General features: G+C 37.9%; 3 protein-coding genes across 3 annotated transcripts; 1 reads left to right on the top strand and 2 right to left on the bottom strand.

The window, feature by feature from the left end:
* Window positions 1-1,798: 1,798 nt before the first annotated feature.
* Window positions 1,799-6,919, top strand: LOC105287093. The gene is made up of 8 exons (XM_011352517.3): window positions 1,799-1,979; window positions 2,860-2,982; window positions 3,061-3,195; window positions 3,965-4,024; window positions 4,413-4,493; window positions 4,744-4,797; window positions 4,981-5,104; window positions 5,571-6,919. The coding sequence occupies exons 1-8, from the start codon at window positions 1,953-1,955 to the stop codon at window positions 6,377-6,379; spliced, it is 1,413 nt and encodes a 470-aa protein (XP_011350819.1). The 5' UTR covers window positions 1,799-1,952; the 3' UTR covers window positions 6,380-6,919.
* LOC105287081 (neprilysin-4) lies at window positions 6,895-15,920 on the bottom strand. Its single transcript, XM_011352502.3, is given in 18 exon segments — window positions 6,895-7,515; window positions 9,313-9,489; window positions 9,610-9,796; window positions 9,986-10,034; window positions 10,123-10,181; window positions 10,285-10,394; window positions 10,503-10,738; window positions 11,035-11,199; window positions 11,363-11,636; window positions 11,758-12,004; window positions 12,064-12,301; window positions 12,502-12,692; window positions 13,551-13,608; window positions 13,749-13,802; window positions 14,497-14,594; window positions 14,715-14,781; window positions 15,579-15,642; window positions 15,644-15,920. Coding segments are annotated over 18 exon segments (2,643 nt in total). The 5' UTR covers window positions 15,839-15,920; the 3' UTR covers window positions 6,895-7,341.
* A 3,318-nt stretch (window positions 15,921-19,238) lies between these two features.
* On the bottom strand, window positions 19,239-21,058 carry LOC113561968. Its single transcript, XM_026969659.1, has 3 exons — window positions 20,988-21,058; window positions 20,726-20,764; window positions 19,239-20,071 (listed from the first exon to the last, which is right to left on the bottom strand). Exons 1-3 carry the CDS (start codon window positions 20,997-20,999, stop codon window positions 19,856-19,858), a joined length of 267 nt encoding a protein of 88 aa, XP_026825460.1. The 5' UTR covers window positions 21,000-21,058; the 3' UTR covers window positions 19,239-19,855.
* Between the last annotated feature and the right edge of the window lie 525 nt (window positions 21,059-21,583).

Below are 21,583 nucleotides of genomic sequence, written 5' to 3' on the forward strand. Positions count from 1 at the left end.
ATATTTATCCAATAATTACTTCCGATGCTTCGTTATATTTTAAATATGTTAATTATATTTTAAATATACATTTAATAACATAACATTCTGCCCATTTTCACCCTCGCCTCGTGAAAAATTGAGACATTACGTCGACCAGCGCAAATTTTAATATCTTTATCATCTTATCCCGATTTTACTTGTCCTCGGGGAAAAGGACCACCCCAGCGTGGCAATTAGCTCCCGGGCCTGTTTATACAAAATGCATCCGGACGCATTTGCATTCATCGAGAAATTTGAAAGTGATCGAAATCGACTTTTCTTCAACGAAATTTCGTATTCTTCGATAACGTGTGGAATATTATTTTTGATTTTTTCATTAATGAGTTTTTCTTCTCATAGTTTAATTTTTTCAATATGAAATTTTTAACACATACGATAGTAACGTCAAAAGTTTTCTACAAAGAGAAATATATGGCATAACTTCAAAAGGTATGTGCGACATATCTAAAAACGGCAAACTTTTTTATTCATATAATACGATAGATGTTTAATACCACATCTGGTATTCAACAGGATATGTAAAACTGGCATCTATTTATAAGCCTCGACCTTGTTCCTCCGACATTTTGATGAATTTGCAAATTTCGATTTCGACTATTTTATTAAATAAGGTCACGTTAAAAAACTAATAGATCATAATATATCCGTATTTTTCGAGGATTCTCCAACTTTTTGTCACCACTTCTTTTTTGAGTATCACGATTATTAGCAATTATTATTAGCAAGAAATGCATCTAATAATTCTTCCTTAATATTTCATTATTTACAACATTTGCTTCGAAATATTTATAACTGAATAATTACTCAGTCAAGATACATACATGTATCATGTTATTGATATATGGCATGATTTATATCATTATCGAATGTTCGAAACCACAGCACGACTTCTTCATTACAAATTCCTCAATCGATTAAGAATTGATTCCTTCTTAGCGAAAATGTCAAGGTATCTACAGTAAATTGATCAAAGAACCATCTTTTGTAGCTATGAAGCTACAAGTTACGATGCAATTTAAAAAAAATTTTTTTTATTTATTCTGTATTTAATTAATAATTTGCCAAATTGGTTAATTTTACATTCACATTAATTTATCATTATTTAATACATTATGGAGATAAGACAAGATGGAACATTTTGAACAGATCATTAATCATGCCGATTCATCGACACTTCTTAATACAGTAGACTTAATCATTTAGTCGAGTTCATAAGATGGCTATTAAAACACTGTTAGGAAAGTACAGCATCCAGTCAGCTGACAAGAAAAACGCATCAGCTCCCCGTCTATCAAAGGATTAACTCGGAAATCGAGACGCGTAAATCTTGAAACGATCCATTAAAGCTTACGAAAATTCGTCGCTCATTGCGACTCAATCTCAATCCTTTAAAAGCCTCCCACGCTCTCCATCTTGTAATTCCAATCTCGAAAGGAGAAAATAAAGAGAAAAAAGAAGAAGAAGAAGAAGAAGAAAGAAGCAAGACCAGCAGACTTGGCAAAAACTTGGCGGACTGGTGTAGACCACGTGCGTAAGATATCGCGATCGTTTTCGGGAATTAATATGGATTTAATCGAAAGTGAATGCTAGGATCGGCGTGTATCTTGTCCGGATGCCGGATGAGGACAATGTGACGACGGCGACTCATAGACAAACGGCACACTACCACCGATATAGCCGATGGTAATGCCTACTTAAAGATTTCGGAGAGCAGGGTCGAGGAGCGAAGCGAACGTTGCGAGGAATTGGTAGAGTCGATTAAAATATCTAGTTCTGCCAATGCCACCGCGGATTGCGACACTCACGGGAAGATCGTCTGGCGGGAGGAGAATCCCGGACCACGTAGTATAAAAGATCGAAATGTCTCCGGATGGATGCTGAACTCATCGTCCTGACACCACACGGCTAACATGAAGCTTCTCCTGCTCATCTCCGTGGTAAGAGAGATCCTCCGCTTCCGTTTTATTCTTCCCTCAACCTCATCATCAAAATTATCCTGTTGTATGAGACAGTTTAGCTTTATTTATCTTCAATTCAAAACTCGAAACTTTCTTCTTTTTCTCATGTTTTTAAGTTTCATTACTTTTTATTTAGCAATTTACTTAGTTACTTAGAATTGCTTAAAAGCAAGTTACTTAGAAAAAGTTAGAATTTGTTAAATATATTTTATGTTTAGCATCCAGGAACGTGTTGCGAAGCTGCTTCGTGAAAAATCTAAAATTATTCATTCACATTCGTATTATGATAACATGTTTTTTACCAAGAGATATTTATCCTTTTGTAATATCCAAATTTTTTGTAAATTTTAAGCCGATACAAGAATGTATTAATGCTACGGCTATTTGTTAAAGTTTTTATCGCGAAATGTCAATTATTGGTGTCACGTTTGCATTTTATCATCTTGAACGAAACAGAAAAAATTGCACGCAATTATACGCGACCGTCGGCAGTGTGTGGAGACCTAAATTTAGTGGATTTTTGCATTAAGTCCATTCATTAAGATGCATATCGATTTCATAATATTCAAATTTAATCGTCGGGAACGATTTAAAATTGCCTCAGGATTACGATAAATAAAGATGAGCCAGTCCAACTGGATTATTTAATAGTGTGTGTAAATCGGTATAATAATGATGTGATAATAGTAAAACAACACTCAACAAAGCATAGTAAATATAACAAATTTCAATATATAATATAAGTTTTTCTCAAAGTTTTACGTCTCTTTAATTTTCCAGATATTTCTTCTGCGTTATACTTTCCACATTATATGTACTACACTGTATTTTATTGATACATTGCATATTATGTTTTCAGGTATGCTTCGCGGTAGCTCTAGCAGCGCCGGCCGACAAACAGAAAAGGGATATCCTGCCGGGCGACCCGCGCTATGGAACTGACTATCATCACCATCATCACCATCATGAATATGAGAATGAGGTACAGATCTTAAAAGCCACTGGCGGCTACATAGGTTCTTACACGGTTCCAGACGACACAGAGGACCACTCGTTACAGGTACCCCAATCGTCCTATGGACCGCCCAGCCACAAGGACGAGCCCTTTGGTTTCTTGGCACCCAGCGACGCTACGAAGGGTTCTGCCGTCTTCCAGGTCCCGTCAACCTCCTATGGCGTACCGGACACTACTCACGTAATTAATACTCTTAATAAATTTGTAATTTGTTGGCAAATCATGTTACCTACCATGTTACTGCTCTTATTTAGGGGAGACCGGTGTCGATTGTAACGAAAATTCAATAACATTTTTTTTCAGTAAATCGTTCGCAATTTTTGTTTCACATTTTTTTTTAACAAACCTTCAAGTTTGGTGCTACTTATCAGATTTTTATAATATATAGCCATCGGGAATCGTCTCGAAATATATTCCATTTTTATCATAGTGCGACGAGCGTTACTATCGACACCTCTATGCCATTTCCGAAATTATCCTGTTATTTTCTTATATGTTTCTTTACCTAAAATATCTAACCTACACAATAAGATAGTTCAGGCAACATATAATAATGGGCTGTTATCGAATTTTGAATAAATACAGTAACCTAAGTTGTGCACCAAAAAAGATTTGTGAGAGAATATTTACTTTTGGTCGCAATTTCCGTAAATTTGGGGATAACGTGGACAACAAGAGCGTTACGATGACCACATTCGGGACGGTAATGCGAAAAGTTGTCTCTTATTACTTAACGAAGGCTACTTCGTGTTTTTATATAAGGTGGCTCTAAAATAAGCTCTGTTACATTTGACACCTGTTACAATTGACACCGGTCTCCCCTACCAAGTTTAGTATCGCTTCATCATTGATTGAATTCTCAATTTTCTTATTTCTTATCTATACGAGCTATATCCAATACAGAATTATTTTATTTCATGGAAATCAAAATTCACTGTTTGTGTAACAGTTTATTAATAACAACTATCTGGGACCCGCTGTCGAAGCCAAGAAACCCGAACTTACCAAGGTATATTAATCGTATCATCTCTGCGCGACGGTGTGACTTTCTTTCTTTCCTCAAATTCGTTAATTAATTATCGAGTGAAATATATATCGACTTGCATGTTAAAATTTGATCAATTGAATGAAATTGCACACTGAGAAAAATCGGATCTAATCGGATAATCAATTACGTAGTAACAAACGGATATACCCGATTAAATTGTATTAAAACAAAGAAGATGATCGGACATATCCGTTTTAAAGTTAGAGACGAAGGTAATCGGATATATCCATCATTTAATCGGTTTAATCATTTAAACAAAAAATTAACAATCGGAAACATTATTTAATCGGTTTATCCGATATAAACTGGTATTTTATTGAAAAAAATCTCTTTACTTTGCATATTAAAGACGGTGCACACGCACAACTTTAACACCGAGCATCAGATATCGTCTGTCGAAGCGCCCATCAGTTCTTACACCAACATTAAGGTAAAGCATTGTTTTAATTATAATCGTTATACTTATTTGAGAAAAATATCCGATTACATAATCGGATAATCCAATTTCATAGTAACCAACGGATATATCCGATGAAATATCAATTGTATAAAAGACAAGGAAAATGATCGGACATATCCATCATTTAATCGGAAAACTATTTAATCGGTTTATCCGATGAATAAATATTAATGTACTTGAAAAAATAACGTCAAATTAATACACTCTTTTAATTGTATAGCAAGAGGAACACGTTCACATTCCGCAAACTTCTTATGGAATCCCTGTTGCGAAGGTATGATAATTTATTTAAGTGAAAATTTCAATATTATCGTATACTCACATGCTGTATTTTTCTTTACACGCGTTTACCATTAGTGTCTCTTTTTTTAACATACATATGTTTACCTTTAGTCTCTCTTTTTTTTAATCAAAAAAGAAGAATTATAATAAGATAATTGCACATTAAATTTTTCAGACCTCTATCCAGCCATCGTTCGAGAGCGTGCACGTGCAGCAGCCAGTGGTCCACAAGCATGTGGAGGCCGTCTCCGTTCCGCGAGTGAAGGTGACGACGTCTCAACTGCCCGCCCAAACTCAAGGTAAGCATTGACCTATCGAGAATTTATGATGACAGTCCCTCGTATTGAATTTATTTAAAAACATGCCTGAATATTATTCCGCGCCGAGTTACGTAAGATTTCGGGATTTTTCGTGGATCCGACAGACTCAGATTGCTTCCTCTATATTCGAGGTCATCCACAAAAATGCCGCATAGAACTTTCCTAACGCTTGACTAATGTCACGACGATACGCGCGGACACTCGTCGCTTTTTCCAAGATGAAGCGCTGAATGCAAGTACAGGCATGACACGAGTATCTTACATAATTGCAGAGCCTCTCCAACTTCTTGGCCACTTTATGCTTCACAGGTTTTTTTAAGTTCTTTATTACATCCAGGACTACATAATAAATCCTTGCGATGTCATATAAATTGAGAAATTACGACCAATCAAACAGAGAGTTTACGACAAATATGTTTCTTCGTTACATTCTTTTTTATTTTAGGCGTTCAGCACAGCAGCGTAAGCAGTGGATCCTTCTTCCCTTCCTACCCCAGCCACACCTCGTACAGCAACATACCCCTGAGAACTGTGGATCACCACGTTCACGTGCAAGTACCTCAACCGTATCCGGTGCCGGTGACCAAGCACGTCACGTACCCCGTTCCGGTACCCCAAGCCGTTGAAGTGCCCAAGCCCTACTACGTCCGTGTACCTCAACCAGTTCAGGTCACCATAAACCGTCCGTATGCCGTGGAAGTACCTCGTGCGGTGCCCTACCTCGTGCCACAGTACATCAGAACCAGCGTACCGGTCATCCAGCACCACTCCGTCACTCCAGTGAGCGTAGAGGCCAAGGAGACGACCAACCCGGTGCAGGGTTTCTTCCAGAACACCCAATCGACGTTCCAAAACGTGCTGGACAATCTGCCGAGCTTCCAAAACCCCCTGCAAGGTTTCCAGAACCCCTTCGAGAACTTTGAACTGCCGTCTCTGCCTTCTTTACCCTCCTTGCCTTCCTTCCCATCCCTGCCATCGTTTCCGCCTCAGCAGACTCAAACCGCGGCTCCAGCCGCAGTCAGCACCATCGATGTGTCCGCACCGGCTATCTCCGACTCGGTCACCATCGACAATCCGACGCTAAAGACCGAGACCACTGTTACAAAGACCGCCGTCCCGCATTCGACCGTGACCACGCATCACACCAAGACGCTCGCTAAAGATTCCACTCCGTGCGCCGGATGCTCCGTCTCGGCGACCAGCAAGAAGGAATATGTACAGCCCACCGACGCCAACGGTGGTTACGTCTACTAGAACGTATAATTATGTTGGAGATTGGATAGGCTACCGGAATTTCTTAGTGGAGATGTTAAAGGCTCACTCAGCGCAACGGTTTATTTCTCAAGTGTTTAAATCGATCGAAAGTTTCTTTATTGCGCTACTGGTGCTCGAACACACGTAAGAAAGCTTAAGATCTCGTATTCTGAATGATTTTTGCAAACTTGATTCTCTTACACTTTGCTATTTTTAGTTAATATTTCATATGAAATTAAATAATTTTTATATAACAAGTAATTCTGATACCACTTTTTTAATTCTCTTTACAAATAACGATCAAACTTTTTTTGATCGAGATAACATTTCTGTCCTAACAGCATAAATGAGCAAAAAGAAATTGCGCGCGATAACTTAAGATAATATTATATAATAGCATATATTTAGGTCTGCAACAAACTGAATGACACGTAAAGGTTCAAAAGATGTAGTATCTCAGACACCTAAAACGAATGATGTAGAAGGATTATTAGAAATTAAAAAAAAGATGTTTGTACGTAAATAAAATTCTTTTATTACAAACATGGTTGAACCACTATTTGATTATTTCTCACGACGACAGAAGATCCCACTGACATATTAGTGCGAAAAATCTTATCGAGATTATATGGAAAGAACAGAATGACGTTTATGAGTGTATGTGCGTATGTGCGTAACATGTTCTGTGCGACATTTCGTAAATCATGATATTCTTTCAACATTTCTACGACGTCAAATTTTAAGATGCATAGAATGAACGTATTATCGCCCGTTAAATTAATCACAAATTCAAAATAAATTCCTTCGTTACAAATAATCCTCTTGCATAAGTGAACGCTGGACTATCGTTATTCGCACACGAAATTTACAAACTCCACATCTTCGAGTGGATAAACGTTTAATTGATCAACGATATCGTAGCGAAGCACCGAGCTGTCTTCGATCGATCGAAGCTGTAAGTGCTACCACAAATGACACTTTTTCGACGGATTCATATTCGATTCTGCGGGGCAATTCCATGTAGCACTAAATTCCTTGGAGTTTTTCAATACCGCACGAAGTCTCACGTGGGGAGGACTGTGAGTATCATCCAATAGCCACTTTAACGAAGCAGTTGTATAAGATTCGCACCACACCTGAAATTTTTTACATTTAACTCGGAAAACAATTCAAAGCAGTCTTTGCGCAAAAGTTTTAAAATCAGTTTTAAGATAAAGAGAGTTTTCGAAAATGAGAGAAAGAGAACAATATAGAAATAAAAGATTAATTATACAATAGGGAAATCTTCATGCTGGAAAGTGGATTTAAAGGTGTATGATAATAGAATCCAAAAGATCCGATTTACTGTTATATTTTGTTATTGATTTCGTTGTCTTTAGGCTTTGATTTATTTCGAACGATGGAGACGACATTTAAATAACAACTACCTTTTTTGTGAAGGTCAACCGCTGTAAAGGAAGATTTCGCAAAGTTTTGGCGTGATCCTCAGAACGTCGTAAATAAAAACGAGAAAAACACAAACACGCAGACTCGATTCCATGCGTTAATGATTATTGAATCGCCGGAGAACTGAGGTTTAAAAATATTCTAGCTAATTATTCACTAATTTGAATGAGTCGAATCAGTTAAATTATAGTCCTGCTTTTTGTACAAGTGTGGTCCCGGAACTCTTATTGCATCGATGTTTCCTTTCACTGCCGTCGAACAAACTTATAATATTTTATGCTCCTTGTGTATACGACCAAGTTCTAGAATTGACCTCCTCTTTTTAAAATATAAAATTTCATGCAATAATTAAGCCAACGAGCGATAACTTAAATTATAAATTAGTTTACATTTTAATTAAACTATGTGATGGCATGTAAAATCACTATCTAAATAAAAACTGTTAATAGATTAATTAATAAATTTAAGGCTACTAACAGTAACTAATAAATCACGCAATAGGAAACCTCATTACTTTTGCACCGCGTAAAACTACTCAGCCAGTTGACAAAATTATTAAAAGAAAAGTCCATTGATCCACAAAAGTAGCAGCCAATTTTTCTCATGAATTAACAGAAGAAAAATTTAATAAATTAGCCACAGCACAGTTTCCGGATGCTTAATTGTTTAAGCAATGTTGGATTCATTGGACGAATCGGTGTTGAAAAGCTACTGATTAAAAAGAACAAAAGGACGAAATTATTATCTGGAAAAAGATACATTGGACTGAATTTGATTGGCGCAGAGTATGTATTATTTCCCGATAAAAGCAAGTTTCATTTGTTTGGAAATGATGAAAAAAAATATGTTCGATGTCCAGAAAAGTTAAGATTTGAAAGAAAGATATCGAATAATCAAGTTAAAAAGTATTGAAATAATAGTGATTTAGTGGAAAGCGTTACAAGAAAACTGGCAAAGTATACTACGTATACTACGAAAGTATATTGTGAATTTAATTAAATCTATGCCCGGTTGTTGCTATCATTGCTGCAAAGGTATGATAATAAAATATTAGATGGCCTTACTATTTTTTCTCTGCATTTTGTACCGTACTTCATGTTTTTCTTTGTTATATATAGATGTATAAAAATTCTCTTTGCGAGAAATTAACTCATTACTTTTGCACAAAGTCATAGAATTTATAGAAAATGGAAATTTTCAAATTTATAGAAAATTTTAGAAAACTTTCTTCCCTCTGTTAATTGCTAAATTAATTTTTGTTTTAAATCTATAAATCTATAAAAGATGTATACCGTAATATGCATTTATATGCATTTATATGCATTTATATGCATTTATTTATTTTTTCCTTGTACACTTTTATTTTATTTAAAAAATATGCTCCAAAACTGTGCTGGTTGAAAAGTTTTGCAGACCATAATACTATAATATGTAACAATCGTAATAAAAAAACTATTATACCATAAATTTGAACGATCGCGACTTACGTGTGCGAAAGCGAGGTAGAGTAGCTGCTCGTGCGTGAATTGCGTGAATCCCGGAAGCAGAGGTTCCTGTCCGTGTCGTGTCTTCCATCTCTCATAAGCAATCACGGCCTCGCGAAGGCCAACATTGTCAGCAATGTTCTCATCCAAGGTCTCTTCGCCGTCGATGTACTGGTCGATCTAGCGATGAAGCGAAACGTGTTATTAATTCATCGACTTCGGGTCGTTCGACTCTTTGAAATTGCAATCCTTGCGTTAACTTTTACGTCTGCAGAGATGTCACTCGATCGAAACACTTACCACCGGCTCGTAATACGTGTTGTAATGTTCTATGAAGCATTGAGTCCTTTTAGTGTACTCCGTGCTAGTCTCATTGGTCCACCATTGCCTCAAATTCCCATCGCTGTCGTAAAGTCGACCGCTATTGTCGAATCCGTGAGACAGTTCATGTCCAAGTATCGAGCCGATAGCACCGTAATTCAATGCTCTGCGATCGAAATTACTTTATAAATTTCTGGCGATAATTCTTTTAATATTTGGTAAACAATAATTATTAATTAAGACAGAATATGTGTTTTTTATTGTTGTTAAAAATGTTTCCTGAAATTATTTTCAAAGATACATGGTAAAATTCGAACTCTGGTCAAAATCGTGAAACAATTGTTCGTCTGCTTACTCGAGTCCCAATTCATAAAATGGAAATTGAAGAATTCCAGCAGGTATCGCTGCATAAGTAGCAAAGAGAGAGAAAAAGGGATACGTTAATATAATACGTGTACAGCGATCACAGAAAGTTTTGATATACATACGTACTTATTTCATTAGCATGGGGGATATGGTAAGCGTTTACGGTGGTGGGATCGGTAAACCAGCTGATCATTCGTGATAAAACAACAAAGCATGAAACAATAAATAAAGCTATATTAATATATATTAATTTTTATTGACGATAATTTTCTTCAAATTTTTACTTACTACGAGTCATTAAAGATATTATTCTCGTGTATGGTCGCCCACGTTTCATTGAATTCAATTTTAAGAATTTGTATCATATTCCCCAGGTACTTTGTTTCCGACAAGTCTACCTAAACATTAACAACTCCATGACACATGGTATCTCTATTTTCAATTATTGCATTAATTGTTTGTTCTCATATATAATTGTATAATTAGAAAAAACATTTGAATCTTACGCCTTCGTAATACTGATTGAGTTCCTCTTTGTTGAAAAGCCACTTGGGAAATCCGATTTTGGAGCTCATCTTTCGGTTCTTTTCAAGTGTTACCGTTTTTGTTGATTGATCCATCCAGTCCGTCTTAACGACGAGCGAAGCGAATGCTTCTTTTATGTTCTCTAGCATCTCCCGCACTTTCAGAGCCTCGTTATCGTGAAATGTTGGATCTACGAATAACCAGGACACCGCCATTCCTAAAAACAAGATCCGACAAGAAACGCCATTTATTAAAATCCGAAATACAATTATAAAGATAAAATATAAGTTTCCGATGTGCTATTTATTGATATTATCTAAATATCTAAAAGAATATTAATACATAATATATAAAAATATTAATATATATTTATAATTTATTATCTAAAGAAATATACACACGTATGTAAAACATATTACCAGTAAAAACCATAATTTCAGGTTTATATGTATATTGTATATATGATGTATGATAGAGTCAAACGGAGAAATTATTCTATCGCATTATGCATACCCATCAATTCGTTGACAGCTGATGCACATTGCAAGGATTTGGATTCTCCCATCTCTATGTCCAAGATATTTCTCAAGTTATTGAGATACGTGGTCCAACTATCCCGGAGCTTTTCGGAAGAATGAGGTGCTACGACGTTCACGACAGCCCACCAGATGTAACTCTCTAAATCAAGGTTGAATATCTTATTGAATATTGAATATTGAAATATTATTAATAACGTTGAAACTCAAGATAGAGTTTAGAAAAATATTTTTAAGGAACCATTTTCTCCAAATATATATCATTAATCAGTAATTAAAGATTAGAGCTCAATGAGTAAATATACCTAAGTCTTGCTCCTCGATATTGGCGAATATTAACGCCATGTCTTTCAAGTACTTCAAATTGCCGATCAATATCTTGTTCTTATCGAGATCCAATGTGGCGATTGAATCAAAAATGGATTCGATAAAAGGTCGCCAAATTGGTTTAGGCATATAAGTTGAATTACGGCTTATCACATACTCGTCCGTCAACTTTTGCAAATCATCCACCAACATATAATCGTCGTCGTTGAGAATTTCTTCGTAGATAGTTAGATTTCCATCTAGAATAACTTTCTGCAAGAAAAATAACTTTTTATTTTATTTGGTTGAAAATATATATAATATATAATTATATCTTTAAACATTTAACAATTACGATATAATTTGGCAACAAATGTAATTAATATGTACTAACATAATTGATATAGTTACTCATTGTGTAAAGTGTTTCAACGAGCTCGTCCAGTTCCTCCTTGGGCACTATAGAGTAGTCACTGTTACAAACATTGATAGTGCCGTTGTTGATGACTTGATTGACAACGTCGGTTATGTAGGTCAGTTCTGCATCCTCATCCTCGCTCAACGTGGCTTCATCATCCAGATCTTCCAGTTTTCGCAACCGCGATCTGATAGTCCGCAGACGCTTCTCCAATTCTTTATCTCTATTAAAAGCTTTTTATTATATATTTTTCTTCATTAATTTATATAAAAAGATGCAAACCTGGGAAAAGGACTGTCTAACTCCGGAGGATAGAAGGCGATTATGTTCCTGCTGTTGTTTTTCAAGTCAGGCATGATCCCGAAGCCGAAGAAAATATCTTGACCCAGAATTTTTTTTACCCTAGCGATTTGCTCGATGTAATTGCTGGTAACGTTAGTGAGAGACGCCGGTATTACGGGTATATTCAATAACCCCAACAAATCATACAGCGAGGACAAACCGAGCTCGTTCATCGCATCTAAAATCCACGTTTACATGTAAGATGTATTTACAATTCAGAAATTATTTATCAAGATTTTTAAACGTCAACTTTCAAGGTGTTGGATTGTTTATGTACATGTTATATTGTATCGACTTGATAATGTGTTGTGTCACCTTACATCAAATTACACGTATTGGCATCAATGGCAACTAATTAAAGAGAAAACGGCAACGTACGCACGTCCATGCAGCTGGTGTACAGCGTCTTTGCCTGCATTACCGCCCAGGGTACTTCACTAGCGGATATATTGGCCTTCAGCAGATCCCTGATTTTCCTGGATACTCGAGTGTTGTCCTCGCGCAACCAGGAATTCGTAAAACTGGAATCCGGAATAGGATGTTGCAGTGGCCACCTGCCACATGCGTACCTAACATAAAAAGGAATTTAATAAGTTATTTTATCTTAACTTCACAACAACACATATATCCGTTACATTGCATTGCATTGTATAGGATAAACTAGGATATGATGGCCATAAGCTGTAATTTCTCCAATAATTGTTAAATAGTGTGTCTTGGTAAGTCACTCTCAAAGGTAATTAATATTTACAGTAGTTAATGTACATGCACTATTCGAAATAACAATATTGTGAATAATGTATAATGTTTTTACTTTCGACTGCTAAGTTTTTGGAAGCTTAAAGTATATAATACTATCAAAATTAAAGAGAAAATAATTATTAGAAATTTTTTATTATCAAAATATTACAATATAATCATTGGCCATCTTATCTGACTTTTAGGGAAAAGATGGCCATATGTATATAATTTCACGTATTTATTTCACGTAGTTTTATTTTGACAACATTTATTTTGAACTGAACTCATACATAAATAAACAAAAAATATGTAAAATATATTTCAAAATTAGAATCTTTATTTTTTGGAAGGAAACAAAAATTTCTAGTTTCTAAATATTTCTATAATTTAAAAAAGACAACATTACCTATTTAGTTCTTAATTAGTATTATTAGTATAGTGGCCATCTTACCCGAGTTTACCCTACACTTTCGGATACGTTTTTACAGCAGCTGATCATTTTAGCCGAAAATCCCGTCGATTTATAAAACGGCTGAATTTTGCTCATATTCAAGTGAAAGCGAGACACGCGCGTGCAATATTTGCGTAACACAAAAGTAGATTTGTAGCGTGATACAGGAACTTTTCGCATACAGATACATCACATACATCTAATAATACACGCGGTACGACGATAATCTACTTACTGATAAAAATCGTCGCAAGGATCTACAGAGGTGTTCATAGATCCCTTCAAACTAGCCGCTGGGAGTAAAGAAAAATAAATGATTGTTTCCGGAACGATAAGTCGCGTTACACATTTCTCTCTTCTTACGTAACGTTCGTTCGTGTAGGTAACAGCTGCTGCCGATAGTGGCAACTTTTTATAATTACATATTACTCACCTATCCGCACGCAATCTTCACTATCGCATATCTCCATCATGCCGATACGCGCATCTGCAATCACAATAATGAACGTATGGTCAAAAATATCCTTTTAACTGCGATTCTTCTTTTTGTGATAATTTTTTCTTTTACAAAAATCGCGTTTCTATTATTTGGCACACATTTCTAGCCTTTACGTATATTTATTACATTGCTATTTTCTTTTTGTTTATTTTCTTGTCACAAGTATTTGATGATTTTAGGAGACGTCCTATGTATAGCACAAAGTAATTATATAGAGGAATGGCACATGGACACGTTATGGACTCTCTCATAACAATACACAAGTATGTGGTAGCATGTTTCGTGAAACAACACGCGCGTTGCCGCACGATCCATAGTCAGGGTCGCTGAAATATTTATGCAATGTCAATGGCGATCGAATATGTTAAATGGTTTCCCAATAATTCGTCAAGGATGTCTAATATAATTGCAAGCGTGTAAAGAGGATATAACAAGGTATCCGCAGAAAAGTTGAAGCGCTTCTTTTCTAATGAATAGCATTTCTCTTGAGAACGAGCGTGGAGATGTCGACAAAGTCATAAAATCAGATAATTAGACACATGAGAATTTTACTTTTACAATTTTGAACATTTTTATACAACTCTGATGTAATCATCCTTATAATTTTATTTTAGTATATAATTTTCTTGTTTATATATATATATATATATATATATATAATACACACGTAGAATAAACTTACAAAGTATCGCGAGCACTATGATTGCCACTAACAAGGAGCCCACCAGAAGGTACAAAATTATTACCAGCAGGTTGGAGATTTGAGTTCGTTTCTTGAAACTGCAAGATCGAAACGCAATTGTTTAAGTTAATAATTAATTGTAAATTCTCGATCTAATGGAGCGATTTAACAAAATGGTAGCGAATAAGGAAGTGTCAATTTCTCATGAACTTACGTACAAGGTTCGCTTGGATTTTATCGGTACTAGATGATTCTGGCTCCCAAATAAGGAGGAAATGGATCCTTCTGGGAAAAGAGTAAAAGTATGTAATAACTATCAATTAATAAGCTAAATTGCAACATCTTATCGAGAAATAATAAAAAGAATACATTATTAAGTAAAGAATAAAAATGTGGTTTAAAATCCTTTTTACATAATTACAGCTTTATGACTATAATTTTCTTTAGTTTTGTTCTCCAATTTACTGTAAAAGATACATGGAATATTGTACCAGAAAAATTAAGTGTTATAGATTACAGATCTCTTTCTTTTAAAAGTATCATGTCCGTCAATACGATCGATCGATTTGCATGCATATGCAGAATTTTATATTTGTTTGGCCTGGTTCTGTTACCGCGCTATCAAAACATCAGGTCATCCCTATATTCAGTGGACTTTCAAAGGGTTAAAAATAATTTCAAAGCAAAAAAGTAATTTTAAAGTATCTAAAATTTTGTTTGAAAATTTAGTTTTGTTTAAAGACAATTAAAAGTTTGTTCGAAATGAATTGTAGGTACGGATCCTTTTAAATAGTAAAAACAGAGATCGTTCTCACTATTCTCTAGTGCAAATATAATATAATATATTCGCGATATTTTAAATAAATTCTAAACTATTTTATTGTGTTTAATTTTATTAAGAGACATAAACATTTGCTAATTTCAACAATGATCATTTTCAGAATAAAAAGTACAGAAACTTCTCAACTCCAAGTTGCAGAGCTCGATGAAATATCTGTTACGGGATGCCCGGGTTATATACACGGTGCACACACCGGAAGAGAAAAGTGAGGCAGACAGGCTAGCGTAAAAATTTAACTCACTGCGCTCGTTGTTCATGCTGAATGGCCCACTGACCGGATCGAACTGACGACACTGAACACCGACTGGAGACTCGGACAGACAACGGACAGTTGGGTGTCCATACGTTCACATTTTTCCAGTGGTTCTCGTGTCTCGGCAACGAAACGTCAATCGTCCCATCGTCCCATCCACAATAACACCCACGCATAATACACCTGCGAGAAATGGACGATATCTTTCGACCATCGAAGACAGGAGTCTCCAATCTTTCTCGTATCATCGAGGCAGGTGGTATTTGTCGAGGACTAATCGCGAAACTATCAATGTGCACGCGGAGTGCGAAAGAAATGAAAAATGAGAAACGAAAAGTGCACGATGGTAAACGCGGTTTCCTGAAACGGCGATAAACGCGAAGCGAACAAATTATTGATACAACTTGCAAACTTGATAATTTGTTCCACGTGTAGGCGTGTACCTTGAAACGTGCGGTCGATATCATCGCTTTCTTTTCAAAGCTTGGATTCGTACAGACGTTAAGTGCCGATTAATCGTGACTCTTGGCACATTGCCTAGAGTTTGTTCGTTCTCTCATTTATCATGGATCTGATTAGAAATCGTGCTCGACTTTTCCTGCTGGTATTTGTCCACGTACACGATTTGAAAGGCGTAATTACATATTCTGCAGAATAATCTCGAAAGAATGCTCGTAGAACTGATCTTATGCAGATGATAATTAACTGTTTTGTTTTTTGTACATACATTATTATTCGACGAAATTATACTATTCGATGCGTGATTTTCTACAGTCGGATATAAATTTACGGTAATTTTGCAATTCGATTTCTGTTACTTCCATCTTGCGCAAAGTGAAATCCGCCTGTCGATTGATCGTATCTGGCGATTGTATTAAACGAATGATACGATTAACAATTATTACTGTGATATAGAACGCGAGTAGAATTGGATTTTACTTGCTAGCTATAGTGACGCTATTAGGAAGCCCCATTCGCGTAGAAAGACTTCCTCGATGTAATCGCGGAGCGCTCACTTATGTAATCCGAATTCTTTGCTACGAGCCGCTTCCTACGAAGACGGCAAAGTATCAAGTTTCCTAATTTATTTAAAGTGGCATGCACACGATTAAACTAAAAATATGATGCATACAATTACATTAAACAGGCTGTTTCTGAAGAGAGAAGGAAAGGGACCGCGTGCTCTAAGGCCTCGGTGCTGTAAGCAAGGAAACACCGTCTATCCGCGCGGAAAAAAACATTTATTACGAGGAGAAAGCATCGAACAACGCGAACTACGTAATGCACCGCATGCTGCATTCATTATTCACGTCGAACGGTTTCGAACAAGTATCGTGTATTCGCTAAACGTGAAATCGGAAAGCATTGAAGAAGAACAGCTCGTAGCGAAGAAGCTAAAGAATCTGCGAATAGTACAACTGTTTATTACCCTGGCAATAACACGTAATCAAGGAGCAGCCGCAAACTCGAAACTTAGGTCACGATCTAATCACGATTTGAGACACGGGTGTTTTAACAGTTGATGCGCGATTGAGATCAAAGGATACGCTCGTCGGAATAGTAATCGAGATTTATGATCTCGCGGTATGTGCTACTGGCAAGCTCAGCGAGCTAGGAACCTAATTAAATGCTCGTGAATATAAATTATTTAGATATTAGTACGCCACGCTCGCTCACACGGGCTAACTACGCTCTACGCACGAATGATTATTGCCCGACTCGAGCCTGTGATCGTTAACAGTGGCTGAATTAAAACGAACGAGAGATATGCCGCGGTGCCAACCGGTTCGCGCACAGGACGTTTCGCTGATGGCTATCAACTGAAGATCAAGAGATCGTGCATACGGATTCATCAGTAGGAATGGATTCGAGTGGTAGCACGACATAAGTAGTGCAAGTTTCGGCTTTTTATCGAGCAGCATTGCGCAATCGTAATAGGTAATACACTTTGCCCGATCGAATCTTTTTGGAAACTATATTTTGGAGATCATCTCCTCTTGGCTCCTCGTCGTCGCAAACTTGGGAAACGGCCAGGCTACTCGCACGCAAAACAAAAAGGATCGGCTTAAAAAAGACTCGATACGCGCATTGCCCGTTGCAGTTCTGATAATTGCATATTCGCTAGTCAGCCGCTCTGAGCTATTCCAGCTCGCGGCGATGTTTTATAAGGAAAGGATCGGCGGCGTTCTGCATTCCCCGGTCTCGGCAGAAAAATTGAAATTCTCCGAGCAACTTAAGCCGCATAATTATGTGGGTGGGCAAAATCGATTCTCCGACACGGCACGTTCGGTTAACGTTCACTTTGATGCAAATCGCCTGCTCGTGCCATTTCAGTTGAAACTGAATCGAGACTATATAAATTCCTGGTAGAATACCGTCGCGTCTGTTTTAACGTTATGTTAGAAAACAGATAAAATTCTGCCTCCATTACCGCACACACTATGCATGTATCTTGCAAATGTGATAATGACAATGGCGTGACAATCTATAAATTATCCAGCTTCTCTTACATAGAAATTACAGATTCAATTCCATTTCACACAATTGTTCTCTCGTCTTAGCTATATGAATTTAGCTTGATTTTTCTAATGAAATCTAAAAGTTCTCAAGTCTGAAAAGCAAAAGCGTTGCATTCACTAGCGTGCAACGAGTGCTTTCCCTTCCGAGCGTGCGAGAATTCTAGTCGGAACTCACGGGGAACGTAACACGTTATGCGCACCAGCTGGATTACGGGAGCTGAAAGGATTGCGCAATGTACGTATTCGCGAGCTAGAGCCAGCTAGAGCCAGCTAGAGCCAGCTAGAGCAAAGCGCTCGTAATCGCCTTATATCCGAGGATATACGTCCGGCGAAACGATTGACGTGCGATATCGGATATCAGACGCTTCCATCTCGCCTATTTCGCAAAACGAAATTTTTTTTCAAAATACGTCTAATCGCCCCTTTCCTTTCCTTTGCTTTCCTGGGGGCAAGAGCGGCACCGAGCGGCTCTCGCGTTTCCCGAAAGAACGGAGCGAACCTCGTAAAGATACTCGTAAAACTAGCGCAGAAAAGTGCCAACGTGCTGAAATCACAGATGCGATTGCAGTGCAACCACAAGCGCGATTCCAGGAACCAAGAGAGATTAATACATTGCCCTGGATTTGCCAAGCATACCGCTTGATTTTTTTCAACGACACTTTAGAACCACTTAGCTAAGAGACGACCGTCGAGACGATTGTGCGTGTGATCGAAAACGGACACGATTGCTGCATCGCGGCTTCCGACGGCATCCATCGCACCATCGTTGGAGACAGCTTTAGGGTGCTTCTGTTTGGACGACCGGTTGCCCGGCGACGTTAGATTGATTCGCGTCGTGGCTTTTCATGTAGAGTTTCCACGTACGAGAAGAGCTCCTCCCACGAAGCAAACGGAAGCGATATGATATAGAAATCGTTACCGTCTAATGCAACTTTTAATAGACTTATCGCGCGTATCTTTAATTGCTTTATACGTATTTGTGCCTTGTAGATTGTTGTTTATTCTTATTTTATTTGGTCTAATTTTCCAAGTGATCGCGAGCGTGGCACGTGTTTGCCACGCGCGAGACCTCGAGCACGCAATTACGAAGGGATGTTACATTGGATGATTAAATAAGACAAACGCCTGATTTTATCACAAGACGTAAAAATCAACTTTTATTACAAAATAAATAAAAGTGGTTGGTGCCGAAGAACGAATGGTGGAAAAAGGGAAGAGATGGCCGCTCTGATGTTGTGGTCTCTTCTACAATATGCCGCACAAGAATTTTGTCATCGACAGAATGAGATGGATAATCGAAAGGGAAAACGGGAAAGGGGCCTGATTGCTCGTCGCTGTACGTGTGTGATGCGTGTCATATGTAGCGTCAAGGTAAAACGAAAAGAGAAGAAATGAGAGGGGAAGGCTTCTTTCAAATTTGTGACTGCCTGGTCTTTCTGCGATATTGCGGTCCTCGAGTGGCCCAGAGCCTATGCGGCTATCCTGAAGCAGTCGAATTGCACTTCGATCTGCCAATAATGCGTCCCCGTGAGTCTCGAACCTCGGACCGGAGGAATCCTCGGTTTCGCGCGGGGATCGAATACACCTAGCCTTAGAAAATTGTTTCGATAGGCTTTTGAGTGTGTCCGATGTTTCTCGTTCACCAATCATGGTGGTCGCTGATTCGCAGTTCATATCAGCCTCAGGATAACGCGTTCGGCGTGGACCACCCCGGACCAGCGGGTCTGCTGGCTCGAGCGTTTGGATCTACCAGCCGTGTCCGTGGACAGCCACGTTGGTGACGCTGGGCTCGTAGTTCGGGGCCGCCTTGAACTCCTCAACACCGACCAAGTGCGGATGCCCTACATATGGGCCAGAGTAGTGGATGCGGGTGGTGTGATCATTGCCATGAAGAGCGAGCGGAGCGGCTTTCAGGGCCGGGATGTTGGGTCCACCACCAACATGGATGTGCTCCGCGTGGTACTAAACAAGGCCAAGAGAAAAGTAGATTAATTCAATATTAAAATTCAAAATCTACAGCAACAATAATTATTCTATTAGAGAGTTCATAAAATAGTTCCGCAAGAAATTTCGTAGTCTGGAGAATGGTAACGATCCTCGGAAAAGCGATCGCGAGAACGTAAGACCGAGAATAACAATTCAGAATGCTTGAACAACTATAACGGGAATTGCTAGACGGGAAATATTGCGTAAACGAGCGTGAGCTCGTTTTAGTGCAATTCTAACTGGATTTCAACGTAAAGTTGAATTTAAATCGCTAAGAAGTAGGTAAGAAGTAAATATCGATATCGTTCAGATATTAAAAAAAAAAAAGCTCTCTGTAATTACACAATTTAGCACTGTACTATACGATTAGGTTACCATGTATGTGCCGTATAAAAACAAACTCTAATACAAGACACGCGCAACATTTCTGGTGAACTTAATTGCTAAAGTACTCTGCGACATGCAATGTTTGCATGGAACATATGGAGTTTCCTAATGATTAGCGAATAAATTTTTAATACGATAAAGGAAAGTGGTGCGCAAATATCACAGATATAAGAGTTATGATACGATAACTAATCGTAAAGGGAAAGAAAAATATCGAAATTGGCTGTTCCAAAAGATACTTACTCCAGCGCTGGCAACCGCCACAATGGCAAACAGAACAATCTGTAATGAGAGAACATAATTTGACGCAACGATCGATGCAAAGTATTCCGAGTTTCAAAAGTTTCGCAATTAAAATTTCGTAAAAGACACTGAAATAAAATTTATTCTGTTTCTTCATAAACGTACGTCTACGATTGTACAACTGCAAACGCGCGCAAATAAAATAAGGATAGAAGCGTAAGATCGATGTGGTCAAGCCAGTACAAGCGAAGGGAAAACTTACGAAAAGCTTCATGATGACGAGCGGTGGTTTTCTTTGCGTGCGGGCAAACACTGTGTTCGAGGGGCGACGCGGTATGCTTTTATAGCAGAGCCCTGCCCAAGCCTGGGCCCACTCTCAGGGTATCAGGCGGGGGCACGACGTTGCACGTCACACGGACCCCTTTCACCAACCACACGACCCTTTCGAGCCCCCCTTTAGCGGGTGCCCGCCCAAGTGCAACGTCACACCTTGTCACGCTTCCGACAATTTCGACACTGCAACGACACCCTCGAAAATGCTAAAGATGGCCATAGCAGACGATATACTGTCATCGTTAATTCGTAATCTAGTTTGTTAAAACACCGGTGAGTGTGAACGCGAGTGCGTGACGAGATAAGTTGTACGCCGCATGAATAAAGAACAGTTAAAGCGTTAAATCGTGCCGCTAAATCACAGTGATTAGCTTGACAATGATATGCAAGATCGCTGTACTTCGTATCTTGAAGTATTTGAAGTATTGAGTTTCGCAAGATTGCGTGGAAGAATTCATCCATGCTCTAGCACGAAACTGACCATTTAGTTTCCTTCCATATGTCTTTGAAATTTTAATGAATCCT

This window comes from Ooceraea biroi, chromosome 5 (assembly GCF_003672135.1).
Source record: "Ooceraea biroi isolate clonal line C1 chromosome 5, Obir_v5.4, whole genome shotgun sequence".
Lineage (NCBI taxonomy): Eukaryota > Metazoa > Arthropoda > Insecta > Hymenoptera > Formicidae > Ooceraea > Ooceraea biroi.

Coding starts and splice junctions, on each gene's coding strand:
- LOC113561968 (XM_026969659.1), bottom strand. Junction 20,072..20,725: donor TGGCGGTTGCCAGCGCTGGA/GTAAGTATCTTT, acceptor GGCCTTGTTTAG/TACCACGCGGAGCACATCCA.
- LOC105287093 (XM_011352517.3), top strand. CDS start 1,953: ATGAAGCTTCTCCTGCTCATCTCCGTG. Junction 1,980..2,859: donor TTCTCCTGCTCATCTCCGTG/GTAAGAGAGATC, acceptor TTATGTTTTCAG/GTATGCTTCGCGGTAGCTCT. Junction 4,494..4,743: donor GTTCTTACACCAACATTAAG/GTAAAGCATTGT, acceptor TTAATTGTATAG/CAAGAGGAACACGTTCACAT.